The sequence below is a fragment of the Pleurodeles waltl genome, chromosome 7, assembly GCF_031143425.1.
Source record: "Pleurodeles waltl isolate 20211129_DDA chromosome 7, aPleWal1.hap1.20221129, whole genome shotgun sequence".
In the NCBI taxonomy this organism is placed as follows: domain Eukaryota; kingdom Metazoa; phylum Chordata; class Amphibia; order Caudata; family Salamandridae; genus Pleurodeles; species Pleurodeles waltl.
In genome coordinates, this window is record NC_090446.1 from 1,309,276,942 (window position 1) to 1,309,293,450 (window position 16,509).

Below are 16,509 nucleotides of genomic sequence, written 5' to 3' on the forward strand. Positions count from 1 at the left end.
GGAGGAGCTTCTCCAAAACGTCCTAGCTGAACATATGAAGAAGAACCATGAGATAGTCACTGAGTAGATATTTAACACTACCATGGCTCTGTGCCCTAGATGCTGCAGACACCGCTCCCAGGGGAGGTAATTCTAGTGTTGTTTTATCCAGATACACCTGGTTCAAACCAGAAGTTTAATACCACCTGCTGAACACCCCCTTTGATGGCCAGCACCTCTTTAGCCTACAAGTTGACCAAATGTTAGAAAAAAATAAGAGGATACTGAGACAGCTAAAGCGATGGGAGCTCTTTCAGACACCTGCTCTTCACAGCTCCTTTCACCGCACCCCCTATCATGAGAGTTCAAATTCCACCTTTCCTGAAGCTTCCACGTGTTAGCAGCATACCCAGGGACAGCAATCCTCTCCCAAGGGGTACTTAAGAGGGTTCTACAGGGGCAATAATTACAAAAGCAGAGGAATAGGTGACTTCGCTGAAGGAGCTGCAAATGTCACCAAACCATGACTTGCACCTTCTCCCCCTGACTACACAACACAGGTAGGGGGACACCTTCAAGGCTTTTTTCCCACATGGCACTTCATCACCTCAGCCCAGTGGGTTCTGGTTATTGTCCAGCATGGTTATTGCCTAGAGCTCACAAACCCAGACTCCCTCCAGAACACCTACAAATTCTCAAAAAAGAGGTCCAAGCACCCCTTATCAAAGAGGCTATAGAACCCGTTCCCTGCCATCAGCAGGGTATTGATATTGATATTGTTGACACAGAGGTCTTTTCAAACCCTGCTCCGATTCAGTTTTTTCAAGCGCTGCTCCCTCTTTTCCAGCCACATCAGTAAGTCATGCACATCCTAGGGAAGATGGCCTCCGGTACTGTCCTAGTACCCCATGCCACGGTACACATGAGTGCATTGCATGAATGCCTAGTGCAAGTTATCTCAAGTGGATGGTCATTGGGATGATTCAGGGCTGATTGGCCGCTGCCCTTGTTGATCTCTGCAGTGGTGGAACACTAAAAACCTGTCTTCAACCCTGATCCGCAGGGGACCTGTCAAGCACTAACCTGTTCATCCCACAGAGACACAATGTTGACCAAGCTGCTTGTTCCCAATTCCACCTAAACGTTGTGTGCCTCCCACTTAAATACACATGATTGGCACAACAGTGTCCCCGGGAAAAGAGGATGGATGAGAGAAGAGAGACACTGGAGTCGCAGGGCTGGATCCGGACGCCTCATGATGGTTCTTTCAAGAGATGGTCTTTCCTATGATAAATTACACATCAGTCAAATAACTAATATCTCATAATCCATGTATAATCTGATGTTAAACTACAATGTGCAAGCTAGATGTACCTGTTGTGGTCCCTTTTCCCACTTTTGATGGCTCTCCCTAGGAATTTTCGGAAACAATATGGATCGCCTGTAATTAAATAAGAGCCTTGAATCTCCTATACTGTCTATAGTTACTCCCACTGTGATCCCAGATTAGACCCTCATCACCTCAATTAAGCCTACCTAGATGTTCCTTGATGTTTAATGGATATCCTGCATGTTTCACCTTGATGAGATTTCCCAAGATGCTGACTCACTTGACTCAGACATTTACATAGGCAACAATAAGAACAAACTCTCAGGGAATTAGATTCTCCAGACATTCATGGATTAATCATTGTACTGTGCTAGTATTGCTAGGAATGCAATTCAGTGTTTAAATCACACTGAAAACATGGGGTTAATATCGAGGATTACGGATCATGTTGTATTACTATGAAAACATAGGGTTAATCAATAGCGTTCAACTTCAAGAACAACCAGCTTATCACTGTTACATCACAGCGTAATTTTGAGCATGGCAAAGATAAGCTCCAACTTCGTTTAAGCGCCAAACACAGAATGTTCCGCATCACCAGCAACAATTTGAAGTAATGCAAATGGCACTTTGAACTCAGCGATAATAACCGTATTCACAGTACATCATATCACTAACAACAATAGTAATGCCACATTAAACTCAGCAATAATAAACATATTCACAGTATACCTTTTTCATACTAATTGTTCAACAGAAACTCCTTTCTGTGGTATAATGCAAGCAACTACGATAAGCATTATAGCATGACAAGCGACAAACATCACAATGACCTTAAAACTCAAAGATGTGCTCTTCTAAGCGCATCGAATCTTGCAACATTTGCTTATCAAGTTTCACGTCAGCAAGTATCAAGTTTCAGCAATAAATTTTCTTAAATCGCGTGCAGCGCATTACCGAGTTTTTAAGGGTTAATTCCCTCGGTCTCTTCTTCTTCCAGAAGCGGCCTCTAAGATGCTGGACAGAACAGAACGTGAAGATCAAAAGCGGAGGAGCAGAGATTCCTTCTCTGCAGCCAGTGACCTTTAAAGCAAGTAATTCACTCAGGCTGGGTGTGATGTAAATACCTGCTGCATCCAGCCACACCCAGTCTGAGTCATAGGGAGCAGCACCCAGTCTGAGTCATAGGGATGCTGGAAGCTTGTGCAACACATGTTCCCAAACAAGCATTGGTCCATAACAAGCATTAGTTCCAACAAGCATTTGTCTCTGCAAACAAGAACTGGTCTCTGTAAGCAAGCCATGGTCCCTACAAAGGCAAATTATCAACTCAGAAGTTTCTTTACTGGGCCATATCCTGGTTTGCAGGCCCGAGAGGACTGTTACAACAGACACATCCTTAATGGGATGGGGGGCATCTTCAGGATTTGAATGTTCAAGAACGATGGGACCACACACTACAGGGTTTCCATATTAACTACTTGGAACTTCTAGCCATCCATCTAGTGTTGAAGGCTTTCCTATCTCAACTGATGGACAGAGCTGTTCTTTTCCACAACTCTTGCAGTTATCTCAAAGCATTTGGCTCTCTGTCACAAAATGAATTTGCTGGTCAAGTACCTTCCAGGGATGGACAATGACTTTTCCAACCTCCTCAGCAGGATGTGGCAACAAGTCCACATGTGGGAACTCTCTGTGCAAGTCCTCCTCCACTACTTCCACAGGTGGGGTTTTCCAGAAATAGACATGTTCACAACAGAAGAAAAAAAACAAATGCCCAAACTTCACCTACAGATTTACACACCCACAACAATGAGCTATGGATGAACTGGGCAGGGAAATTTCCTATACTTTTCCACCTCTCTTTTTCCTTCCATTTGTGGTATGGAAGTTTCGGCAGATGTCCCTCATTCTCATCCTGGTGGCTCATAAATGGGCTGGCCAGCCATAGTTCACAACTCTGACTTGAGTTTTCTCTAGTTCTGCATTAGAGGCTCGTCAACAGGCTCTCATTCTCATGCAGAACCATGAAGAAATTAGGCATCCAGATTCCAGGTCGCTCAACCTTGCGATCTGCCTCCTGAGGTCTGAGAATGTGGATACCTCAAACTTCATTTAGAATACATGAGCATTCTTAATAAAGCATGCAGACCTACCATCCAGTTCTACTACATGGCAAAGCAGGAAAGGTTTGTGTGCTAATGTCACTCAAAACAAATTGATCCTTTTGAAGCCACAGTGCAGGACATTGTTTGTTACCTACCACATATGCAGGTTTCTGGTCTAGCCTTCAACTCTACACATCTACACCTAACTGCTGGGGCCACCTATTTTCAGAACAGGCAACACAGATCTCTCTTCAGGATTCCAGTCATTAAAGCATTCATGGAAGGTCTCAAGAGGGTCATAGAATCTTAACATTGTACTTACAATACTCACAGGCCCTCTGTTTGAGCCCATCAACTCCTGTCCCCCTCACTTCCTTTCTTGGAAGGTGACATTTCTTGTTGCTATTCATTCCTTCACTCAGTCATGTCAGTGAGCTAAATGCACTCATCCTTGAAGAACCCTTCTGGTACATAGGGATAAGGTTGTGCTTTGTACCAAAACCCAAGTTTTCCCTAAGGTGGTCTCTCCCTTCCACCTTAATCATTCTATTGAACTTCCTGTGTTTTTCCCACAGCCTGAGTTGGTGCAGAACGGGCTTTCTATACCTTGGACATAAGGCGAGTGTTATTTACTCTGTAAGCATCTGTGTGTGGCATACAGGGCTGTAGATTCACACGCACCCACCCTCCTACCTGGACGCCTGTGTCTGTTAGTGTATCCTTTTATACCTTCTTTTCCTCTTTTGTATGGACATCTCTCTACACTTCGCCTCACATTCCATCCAATCCCGCCGTGCGGAAAAACAATCTATCAATGGAGCCAATGACCATGCGCATTTCAGCAAGGGAACGAGTCACACTACCTTGTGACTCTAAAAACTTTTTCGAAGAAAAACAACTTGCACGCATCCGGGCTCAGCACTAGATGGCAGAAGTATGCACAGTATGTGAATCTACAGCACTACATGCCACAAACAGATGCTTACAGAGTAAGTAACATTTTCCTTTTTGAAGATACACAGGTGTGGAACGAAGAATAGTAAATCTATGCTTACTGAGATGCACTTACCTTCACAATAATTTGGCCCACTGCTACTTTGCAGTTGATATTCTGGTGCAATTTTCAAGAGAAGGCTTCAGTGGCTAGAAGTGAGGTAAAACAAATATAAACAGACAAGAGGGAAGTAACCAGTGCAGTGTTGCCTACTCTTTTTGTGTGATACTGGATGTTGCACTGCAATAAAGCAAATGTCACTGGTTTATGTCTCCGGATTTATATATTCTCTTTTGCTTACTAGATGGCTCAAAGTGAATCCATTGATGACATCTTGGAGGACCCTCTTGAATGTACAGGTGAGGTGCCCTTTCACTTGCCACAGGTGATAGAAGGGTCTAATATGGGAAACTGGCTGACTCTATTTGTTTTTAAAAGAAATGACAGAACACTGGGGTATACTTATATGCCCCTTACACCTCCTTGTGCCACATTAGCGTTATTTTTTTTACGCTAATGTGGCATTAGGTAGGCATTTCTAACATGCCATATTTACAAAGTGGTGCAATACTTGCATTGCGCCACTTTGTAAACCCTTGTGCCACATTATGCCTGCACCAGACATAATATATGCAAGGGTGCGTTCCGGCGCTGGGAGGCCCTAAAAATGGCGCAGAGAAATCTACAGGATTTCAGTGTGCCATTTTTTGTGTCATTTTTAACATGAAGTACCCATATTAGTCTATGGGCCTCCCTTTACTTTGCATGATTAGAGCCATAATCTTTGGCGCTAATCCTGCAAAGCACTACAATAGCTTCAACATTTTTGACACTATTATTCTAACATGCACCATGGTGCACCCTATTGTAAATACGGCGCACACATGGTGTCGTTAAAGTGGCACAGGGCAACACAAGAAAAGTGGCACATCAGGTGTGATTTGGCACTTTCTTGTAAATATGCACCTTTGTGACTTAGCTTCTTGCTCCCTAGAAAAGTGAACCACCAGCATCTCCAGTGTGTAAAAAAAACAAGCAAAACACCTAACGCAACTGTGTGGACAAATGTGGGTTTGTGTATGTATCTATGTATGTAGTACTCCTATATCATGAACCTTTGACAAAAGGCAGCAAAGCCCTGTACATGACCTGAGTATATTAGGAGGTAATTAAAAAAATAAAAAAGACATTTGCTCCTGTGATATTTTCGACTTCAGAAGTTACACGTAGTATTTACGTGAGGTACTGGAGAAATACTTGAAAGCTAAAAATTCCTACAAGTACCTTTATTGTTTCACACCTGCCCATGTAGATTGTCAAAAAAGCATCAATCTGCACAAGCAGCAAGATGTAGTTATATAAAAATTGGGTGTTGTAGTTTTTTATTCTTCTGAGAAAATATTTTATCTTTCAAAAACACTTTCCTTTACAGACTGCGGGTTGTGGAAGGGGCGGCGCGTGGGGGTAGAAGGTGGTAATAAACTTTAAAATAAATTAAATTAAAAAAACACCACTTACCTTTTCCACGCCGCCCAGTGCTCCTCTTCTCTGTTGTCTGGTTGCACACAGGCACAGGCTCCCAGCCTGCCCTTCGGCCAGTTGTGACGTTGCTCAAAGCAGCGTAAGGATTAGCTGGGAGCGCCCAGCCAGGGTGCTCCCAGGCAGACTGGGAGCCTGTGCAGGCTCTCTGCAGCCCGACAACTGCGTTGCTGGCCTGCAGAGAGCACACTGTGCATTTATGTTTGGCCAGCCCAAGACAGCCGGCCAAACATACATGCGCTCTGAGGGGGAGTGCTGGGCACTCCCCCTCAGTGCATGTCACAGCTTGTGGCCCACCACTTTAAATGAAAAGGATAATAAACAAAGTTTTCTTTTAAAGGAGCTGCCGCTGCTGATGGGGACAAAGCTCCTCCGCCCTTAAGGAGGAGCCGCCCCTTTTCCTTTCACTTTTTTCACAGTAACAGCAAAATTAGAGCTTGCTTTTGCACAAGTTGTTTTCTATGTGACACATTGGCAAGGTGAAAAAATATTAGTCCATTAAAGAATTAGTCATCCTTATATCACAATTTTTACACTGATGTTGGAGGGGGATAATGTTTCAGGACTATTGCCTCACTCTTAATTTTTCTTAAAAGACAAATTCATTGGATATGTTATTTATATTTCTGGCCTTTATACACTCATCCAGAGTTTTGAAATTTCAGCACATGACTTTGGGTTCAGTGGTGTTGGCTCAATAAACTAAAATGATACCAATTATGCTCACTTCTCTCATAAATACTGTTTTTGCTTTATAGAAGTCTAAGGTCTATAACATTCGATCATCGATGTATAATGCTACCTTCATTGATCTTTCTTTAAAACCAAATACCTTAATCACAACTTGATCCAAGGGCAGTTAATCTATGAGGTCAGTATTAAACTTAGAAAGAAAAGGTAAAGGGGCAGTTTTGCTATGTGCCCTCATTATGGTGATACTAAATGGCACAGCACGATGAACCATCACCCTTATAGACTTGTTTTTTAAACACAACATAGAGTGTGAATCCCTGCGCTGTACCATATCTGGACTACTCTCTTCATTGCTTGGCAAACAATGTATTAAGATATATGATCAGATGCTTTCTTGCCATCAACTATGATTGACCTAAGACAGTTCTTGATAGCAAAATCAATTGCTTAGAAAATAAATGGACCAGACACAATATCTGTCTTCTGGCATAAACCTTTCTCTTACTTCTCACTTGAAGATGCATTAAACATTTTCTCACTCACAGACACACCCTGTTTCACTCTATAGTTGCTACTTACATTTAAAAAAACTAAAATACTTCTCATCAAAGAAGAAATATAGAATGCTACATTCTATTCAATGGGGCCTATTCACAAAAGTAAATGAGGTTGTAAACATAAGTGTATGACCAAATTACCTTTTTTTACACCTGCCAAAAAGTCACAAATGGATTCATGGCAGGCATATATGCATTTACCGTGGCAGATTTCTGATTCATAAATTAAGATAAATCTGCATTAGTACATTCCACTTAGTGGGTGGGAAGTATCAGTATTAACGTGTGGTTAGTCTTTGATCTATTGGAATGTCCACAAATAAGTTCATTTATGCAGCGGTGGCTCATCTGCTATGGCAGAGGAGCGTCACCCACCCCCCACCTGCAGCAATCACTGCAAATCTTTCAACAACAAGCGTTTGGTCAAGGGGCGAGGCATTGGGGATGACGAGCACTGAGGGGAGTGCACTGTGCACTCCCTTCAGTGTGCATGTGTGTTTGGCCAGCCGTCTCAGGCCCGCCAAACACACATGTGCACTGTGCTCTCTCCAGCCCGGCACTGTGTTGCCGGGCTGGAGAGAACAGGCTCAGACTCCCAGTCTGCCTGGGAGCGCCCTGGCTGGCTGCTCCCAGCTAATCCTAATGCTACTCTGAGCAGCGTCAGGATTGGCCGCAGGGCAGGCTGGGAGCCTGTGACTGCCTGCTGCTGAGGAGACGCAGGATCGGCGGCGCAGCATGTAGGTAATTTTTTTATTGTATCTATTTTTTAATTTTATTAATATTCCCCCCCCCCTCCCCCACGCGCCGCCCCCAGTAACCCCAGCGAGCTGCAACTGCATTTATGGGCATTCCCAAACTCCTCTTTGACCCTTTCCCATCGTGAAAATGGTCAGATATTTACTCCAGCCGAGGCTGGAGTAGCTGCCCCTTTAAGACTGGAAGAGGAACAGATCATCCCCACCTTCGACTGGGGTTAAGGGGAAGAGCTATCTGCACAGGATAATGTTTTTGCAGCAGAGCAAACAAAAAGAAAACGAAAATGCATCATTTGAATAGGAGCCTCCATACCTCCTGTACAGAATTCTCCGCTATGGAGAACTCCGCACAGAGATAATAGGACCCTTAAAAACACAAAAAGTCACATGACATTCACAGAAACAAGGCTTACTTTGGATAAATGTTTGTGACAAGAAAAAACAAAGAAAGTATAGGCTTAAATCTCCACCATTATATTTCATTTTTTCAGGAATAGGACCTTATGTTCTGTTGTATTTGGTATAAACATAAGTGAGCATGAATTTCCGCAATTTTAATGGCCTTTCAGTGCCACCGTTGTAAATGTAAGCTTAATAATATCAAATGTGTATAAAATCTATCTTTTCTCCACTATTTTACTGCCTTGTATTATCATAATTTTCAATATAAATCTTTATAACTTGAAATTGATCATTTTTCAGTTTTTACTGTTTCCATAGCCTTTAAGTTCCTTCAATTTGAATTTAGAACTCAGTAACTTGAAATTGATAATTTACTTTTCAACATGAAACTTCACATCTTAAAAGGGTTAAAATGTGAATTACCTTTCTGTTGTATAACTCTGCTAGGAGTACAGGTTCAGCTACCAATACAGATCCAAAGATATTGAATGCTAAAGAGGAATAGAAATGAGATGAGATTACGTAAATGTTTTGTGAACAATAACACATTTATTTATAAATATTTGCTTTCTTAATAATTAAAAACATGCAATAGGTAAGTTATCAGCTCAAGGATAAAACGTTAAGTAAAACACAAAGCATTATGCAGTGATCGATGGAACTCATAAAGACGCAAATAAAGCAAACATAATCTGTCAATTTAGGTGCATATTTGTCATAAAATCGCGCAGCACACCAAGTCACCTTGCTGCGCTGCATGATAGGGAAAGGGCAGGAATGTGCCGTATTTAACATTGTTCGGTGCATTCCTTGCTTTTCCCAGCGCTGGTGCACAATGTGCTGCCTACTGTCAACTGAGCTCCCCTTGCAAAATGGTGCAAATGTGCCTGCTTTGTAAGCAGGTTTATTTTGTGCAGAAAGGTGTCCTGTACAAAAACAATCCCCTGAGGCATATTTCTCTTTCTATGTGTGTTGCAAGATGCAGCACACATAGAAAGAGGAAGCAACGAGGGGGAATAAAGGTATACACCTGAGGAGACATTCGTTTTTGACACATTCCCAGGTCCACCAGTAATGGTAAATCTGGGAATGCGCAGAGGGCTGTGCAATAGGTGTTGCTGTGGGCGGTCCAATGCAACACCCATTGCATTTTGATGCTACCCCAGATTTACGAGGATTCGTAAGCCTGAGGCAGAACCAAAAACTAACGCCATCCTAGGGGTGGCATTAGCATGGCGCTACGAGGATAAATACTTTTATTTCTCCTCGTTTTTGCTTTTGGCTTTTTGTAGAATGAGAATGCAGCATACATAGGACAAGCAAAACACCATTAATGATTGTTTATGTGCAGAAAGGTGTTGCTTCCTGCACATAAACAATCATTAAATGATGATGATTTGCTACTCCTGTGTGTGCTGCATTGGGCATTGTTTTAAATACGGCGCATCCCTGTGTTTCTGAAGTGATGCAGCGCGTTACTGCCAGTTTTGGTGCAGCGCTGCACCACCTATTAATAAATGAGTCCCTTAGTTCAATTTGGGGCATTTCAACAAGAAAATGTGTCTGTGTGTTTCAAAGTAGCAAATTATAGTGAGTCTTTTTCTAAAGAGCTATCACAAGATAATTGTTCACTTTCCAGAAATAATCCTCCTAGGAGTAAAGCTGTCTATTTTTCTGACCTTGTTCATTTCTTTTACATAATACAGTTTTAGGAGATCACTTTTTAAAAAATGTGGTTGTACCTGGCACAGATGTAACAACTGTGCAAGAAAGGTAGAAGATTGAAACCATTATCTCCTTGTATAATAAGTCCAGGAAATTAAGGTTGATGTGCAGATGACAGTGGGGAATATTTATATTCCATTGAATACAGTGACTCCTTGAAACATATCCCTAAATCACAATGAAAACAATGATAGGATATTTTAAATGGCTGATCAAAATTAATTGACTTTTTGGTATACCTACATACCTTGGCAAAGTACAGTGACTGTTTTTTGTTGGTAACCAAACATAGGGAAGTGTCAGAGATTTTCGAAGGAGCTGGTCAGGAATAGGAGATTATGGGGAAATGCTATAGATTCTTGGAATTCCAAGGATTGAGAAGGACCAGAAAAAGAGGAAAAGCTGTGAGGCAAATAAATTGGTGCGTCATGGGCATTGTATCACTGATCACTTTCTAGATAAGAGCTTCACTCTAAATTACTGCATTGTTATGTGTGCCCCACAAAGCTGTTTGGTGGGAAACATTGTCAAAGGTGAAACAGGACTGTGCCTAACAAATATTACTTTTTTATCATTACAGGAGAGCTTTTGCAAACCACTGTGATAGAGCCCCCAAAACTGAAAGAGGAGCCACCCGAAGATCAGTTTCCTTGTTCACAGCCACAAGGAAGCCCTTTGAAGAGGCCACGAAACAATGAGTATCTTCCAGCACCAGCCCCACCTCCTAGCCTCATGGAGTTCCCTATGTCTGCACAGTATGACTTTCTCTCAACCCAGGACAGTCTCTCAATGGTATTTTCACCTTACCAGATTGAGATGCCTCCATCACCGGATCGTCAGCAGAACAGATCCAGCCAATCCTCCTCTTCATCCTCCTTGCCATCTTCTACTTCCAAGACAGCCTTTGACCCTGCAGATTGGTTAGAGGCCCTGACTTCAGGATCCACTTCTGGATTCGGGCCCAGCAGTCCTGTTGGAACCAGCATCTTCTCCACTGACTTCTTCGATTCTCCGGACCTCAGTGTGAACAGAATGATTGACCTCATGGTGGAGCAGTGGTAAACACAGAGCTTTAAAATGAATTCAATCACATCTATGGGGGAAATTAAACACACTTTCTCATATCGTACTGTCTAGTAGAAATGAAAGAAAGAAAGACAATCTTTCTTCTTATAGGCTTCGATCTCCACAGATATGTGGGGGAAATGAGAAAAAGGCAGCACAGAGAGCCCCTCTCCCAAGCCCCAGGACAATCAAAGGGTCATTGTGGAGAAGTACACTGTTGTTACCACTTCCGATAGAACAATCCATCATGTAGGGAACTCTCAGCAAGGCGGGAGGCAAATAGTTTGTTTCCCAATGTCTGTCGCCCCTACTTCAAAGAACAAAACAAATATTGTTTTGAGTTGCAATTTAGAAGGAGGAAACAACCTGTTGAGGGCTAAACTATTACTTGAAAAGGGAAATGATAATTCCAAACACACATGCAACATGTGGGAATATAGATCATGCCTATGGGGTTACAAATACATTAGTTTAGCCACAGAAAATCCCCATTGATGCCTCCTCTGCACTTTAGACCTACCTACCAAGGGTGCCTTATCTTGTTTGATGCAGTCAACATTCACATTTTGCACACATTAGTCAATTTATTATTATGCATGATGGTACATTAACTACATCACTAAATGAGTTACTTGCCATTGCGCACAATGTAGGCCTACAAAGACCACAGAAAGTCTTATTGATGGCCACTATGGAGAGTAGATCTTAATCTACACAGTGGAAATAATATGGGAAATTTTTCCAGTTTGATGCCCATCAAGCAGTTGATTACTCAATGCAAATGTCCTCTAGAGTTAAATCAGATGCAAATAAACCCAGATAGAATTACACCTGCCTATCATTGAAGCGTAATATAGTCATTCCGTCACTGTACCCGAAAATCCTAAAGTTGTATCCTCAGTTTTCCTGCATTCTTCTGGTAGGTCCAGCAAAATATATATGTATTACAGATGAACCAGCAAGACAGCCCTGTCAGCAACTTTACCTGCTACATTTCTAGAAGTCCAACCAAAGTGTGTCTGCCATTAGAGCTCTTAAAGACAGAGTTTAACACAGTGGCTACAACTGTTATATCAAACGTAGATATCCAAAAGACCTAAGTATATACCGGTGAGCTTGATCGTATTTAAGCAATAACATCAACTTGGTTTGTTACATCTTGAAATGAAAAATAGTCTATAACTAACACAGATCTATTCTACTTCATCCCATCCTCCTGAATTCTAAAGGCAAATAAATGCCAAGTCATATTTCTGATCTTTATTGCTCTTGTTTAACAAGTTTGCATTCAAGCACATCTTCCTAAGTAGAATATGTCCTAACGCAGGCAGAGCAGGCACACTGAGATGTACAAGACAGGAAGCCATAATAAATATTATTATATATTTATCCACAACATATCCAGCTTCCCTGTTCTTTGCTTTCACCCAAACCGTTTCATCTTAGCCTTCTCCCCTGAACCATCTTCATTGTTTGCCTGATGTTTCTGGCTTATCATTGATCGTACCTTAAGTAGCAGTTCAATTACCACCTGCACCTAGACTCCTTTAAAAGCCATTTTCAGGAAAATTGAAATCCATTAAATTCTCACTCTCCGAAAAGCTTGCAACTTTCCATCACATTTGATCGATTACCTGATTTTTGTCAACTGTTTTAATTAACCTTGTATACTGCTAGATATCTGTATTGTTGGCAGATCTATCACACATTAGAACTCAGTGCAGTAAACTAGCTTAGTAGCCAAGCTCTGGGCAATGAGAAGAGCTGGGCATTTAGAAGTACACTTGAGAGGTGACTAAGTGACATGACCAGTATTTTATGTTTGACGACCAGTGACAAATCAGCAGTATGACAAATCAGCAAATCATAATCTATTTACCAAAAGAGGTAGTCTACTTAAAAATATGCAAACATAATTAACATTATGCCCATGCATAAAGGAATTTAAACACATGATTTTTTAAAGCACCTGTATCTATTCCTTCTCGAATCTTAGTAACAAGAAAAAAGGCTGGCATTATTATTCAAGACACTTTCTACATATATTTACACGAAATTGAGAGAGGGACCAGGAGAGCGAATATTACTAAGCCACTAAAGAAACAGACAAAGTAAAGTGATCGGAGTAGAGGAAGAGAGATCTAATGGCTAAAGTCTATACTCCCTGGGATTTGTATGAGGAGACAGGAACCCCCACAAATACAGAATCTGTACCTGCTATAAGCACTGTCTTCTGTAATATCATTTGGGTTTCGCTCCTGTGGTTCTCCTACTGTTATTTACCTGGCAGTGCCTTTAACAAAGAGAGCATTCATCTTTATTGCTTTAACTCATTTTATATCTTTTTCATGCAAGATTTGTATGTTGAATCTCAAAAGGCTGAACCTGTGTGAAAGATGTGACATCACTCTAGTCCTTTCTTTCCCTATGTAAGTGGTGTAATTCTTCCCAGCACCTCTCAAAGTCTCTTTTCCTTTTGTTAACATATGAGGTTGTTTAAGCTACCCTCTAACATTTGAGAATTATATTTTTCTCAATGCCCAAATTTACACAGGCCTTGTTAACTAGTGATTTTGTGACATCAACATGCAAAACAAGGTGCGCAAACTAACAGAGGGCCTGGGTGATTATTAGTTTTGTACAGCAAAAGGTAAAGTCTTATTCAAAGACAAGACCTCCTGCTCAATAGCAGAAGTCCCGGAGCATGAAATATGGTTGAAGTTTCCAATGTGGCTTTTATAAATCAAATTTATGGTCAATCCCTGACCTGTCTTGTCAACATCTCTACTTTAATTGAGTGCTTAGATGCCATGTCTTGTGAATGTGTATTCACACAAGCGCTACTACCACAATACCGATTGTTTGCTACACTTATCATTTCTTGCATTTTGTATGTTTAACTATTGGAATGTGATATGAGGATATCCTGCAAAGACTACATTATCCAAGATAACCACTTTACTGCCTTTCGAAAAAGAAATACTTGGCAATAACTACATGTCCTTCCTCAACTTTAACCATAGTTAAACATACAGGTGATATAAAAAAGCTTTGCAGTTCTATTTGTTTTTTTTTCCAGACATCTGACCACCTATCAGATGTTTCATACTGACCACAATAGAATGTCCTGGGATTCCACTAATTGTTCTTCTATTCTTTTTAAATCTAATTTAATTGACATTTTAACTCAGTTTACAATGAAATCATATCTGGTTTTGTGTTAAATCACTGTTCATCATATCAGGCCAGCAATCTACAAATTAAGGATGACATTAATTAAGAAAACCACTTGGAAGAGCCTGAGCAGAATTGTTTACTAAATACATCTTTAAACAAGAGAGGCTTTAAAAAATACCAATTTCACAGTATCCATTTGCTTTAAAATACCAATCTTAAAATATTACATTTTCAAAAAATTGAAACCATGTGCTTGTATGATAAAACCTCACAAAAGAAGTCAGACCAAGGTAACTCATTGAGAAGAGTGTGACAGCATCACATTCATGATCTTCAACTAGTTCTCAATTTGAAGCTGACTAGAGATAAAGGTTCTATTCACTTATCCAGGTGGGGGAACTTTATTCTAATGCCAGTGTGGAAATCTGCCTGGGAATGTAACATACAGCAATTATTACTTATCAAAAGACTATGAGTAAGAAAGAGTGTTTAGTTGAAAGACTCTAATCAGAGTAGTCAATCACAAGTTTCAGTTCCATGTGAATCCAGACAGACAAGATTAAGAATCATCTCTCTGCATTGTGATCTGATACAGGTATTGCCTTATGGGTATCGGGCCTGGTGGGAAAGTGGGAAAGCAATATGTCCCCCTTATGACTTTTTAAATACTGCAACGCAACGCATTCTTTTCCCACGGGTGTCTGATTTTGAAGAATGCTACACGATATTAAGACCAGTTAAGAGTAAGTATGTTACCGAAACAACTACAATCACAGTATCTCTTCTTTAAGACCATGCCAGTCCTGTGAATTGACTTTAATGAATGTCTTAGAAACTAACAATAGAATGCAAACGAGATAAAGGTTGGACTAAAAGGTTACGCTACAATCGCTTTAGCAGAAGTAACATATGATAGTTTATTATTCAGACTTTGCATTTTGGTCATTTAATGTGGCCCGGGTATTATAGAAAGCTGTTTTAGTACATATTCCAGTTGATCATTTATCAGTTTCTAGTGGGGTTCAGTTGCCATGTAGGATTTTTAACATCATCAAGAACACAATGTACCAGTAATCAATAGGGACTGCCATCAGGGTAGGGATGCTGTTCAAGCATGAAGTGGTAACGGTTGTACTGTTTTGACACATCTGGTAATACCAGGTCATTCCCTTTAACGCTTCCTTCCCCATTCCCAGCAGCATCACCACTTCAGTTTTGTTTTCTTTCACCTCAGGAAGCCTGATTTCGACGTCCTTTGTGTCTAGTGAGGAGTGGGAGTTTATGCCAGCTGAACAAACAAAGAAGTACCTGGAAAGAAAAAACTCAAAGAGGAAATAAATCCAGGAATGTATATATTGCAAATGAGAATATGCAAATGGTGTCAGGAATTCGGTTTACCACCAGGAGACACAAGACAGGGAAGAACTCAAGACATTGTCTTTTTATTGGCAGAAGGATAAGATGCAGTGGAGTGAGTAGGGCAGTGGGGGTGACTTTTAAAAAGCAAAACCAAAGAGCAAATGAATTTCATGTGATGTATTAGCAAAGACAAATTATCTTAAATTTTCTGGTTCACTCTTGCTCCCCCAGATATCCCACTCTACTTCAAATCATGGAATGTGAGTTCAAACAGCACACAGTGCACTTGGGCCTGCCCCTCTATCCAGCTCCATTTTCCAGTGTGTTGGGGTGGGTGGGGTGGCTAAAGACTGTGGAAGAATTTGACCATTACAATCTCATATGCATGTTGATTCTCAATAGAACTTGGTAATTAACCAGGGCAAATGGACACTGAGGAAGCCCAACTCACTTCAAGATTAAACAGTGCCATGAAAATAAAATATATATTTAAAATGTGCCGTGTATGATATATCTCTGGATATTAATATATTCTTCAAGAATAAATTAAACTGTTTCCTATTGTTGTGTTCTCTTTTGAGTTGCCTCCTTTTCTATTGTGTTGTGATGCTACATGCTGGTTTGGTTGTTTCAAATGAAAGAGGGCTTAGATGATGACTGAGTGTCCAAGACCTAGGGACATCTTACAATGAAGAAACTTGATTGTGGGTCATGCTTTTAAATCACACTTTTCAATTGTGTATATTCAGAGAACCACCATACAAAAGGAGGAATGAAAGGAACTAGGCGGTCCGTCATACATCCTCTCACAAATTTCTCACAAAAA

At 40.9% G+C, this 16,509-nt stretch overlaps 1 protein-coding gene across 3 annotated transcripts in view; it reads left to right on the plus strand.

Moving 5' to 3' along the window:
• Window positions 1–16,255, plus strand: part of MAMSTR (MEF2 activating motif and SAP domain containing transcriptional regulator) — a 138,603-nt gene extending 122,348 nt beyond the window's left edge. For 2 of the 3 annotated variants that reach the window (XM_069200628.1, XM_069200631.1), the window contains 3 exons: window positions 4,716–4,770; window positions 10,663–11,140; window positions 15,559–16,255. In XM_069200628.1, coding sequence (XP_069056729.1) covers window positions 4,716–4,770; window positions 10,663–11,140; window positions 15,559–15,589 — 564 coding nt within the window. In that variant the 3' untranslated portion in view covers window positions 15,590–16,255. Of the gene's footprint in view, window positions 1–4,715; window positions 4,771–10,662; window positions 11,145–15,558 lie in introns of those variants that run through there. The other variant, XM_069200629.1, reaches the window with a different exon arrangement.
• The last annotated feature ends 254 nt before the right edge of the window (window positions 16,256–16,509 follow it).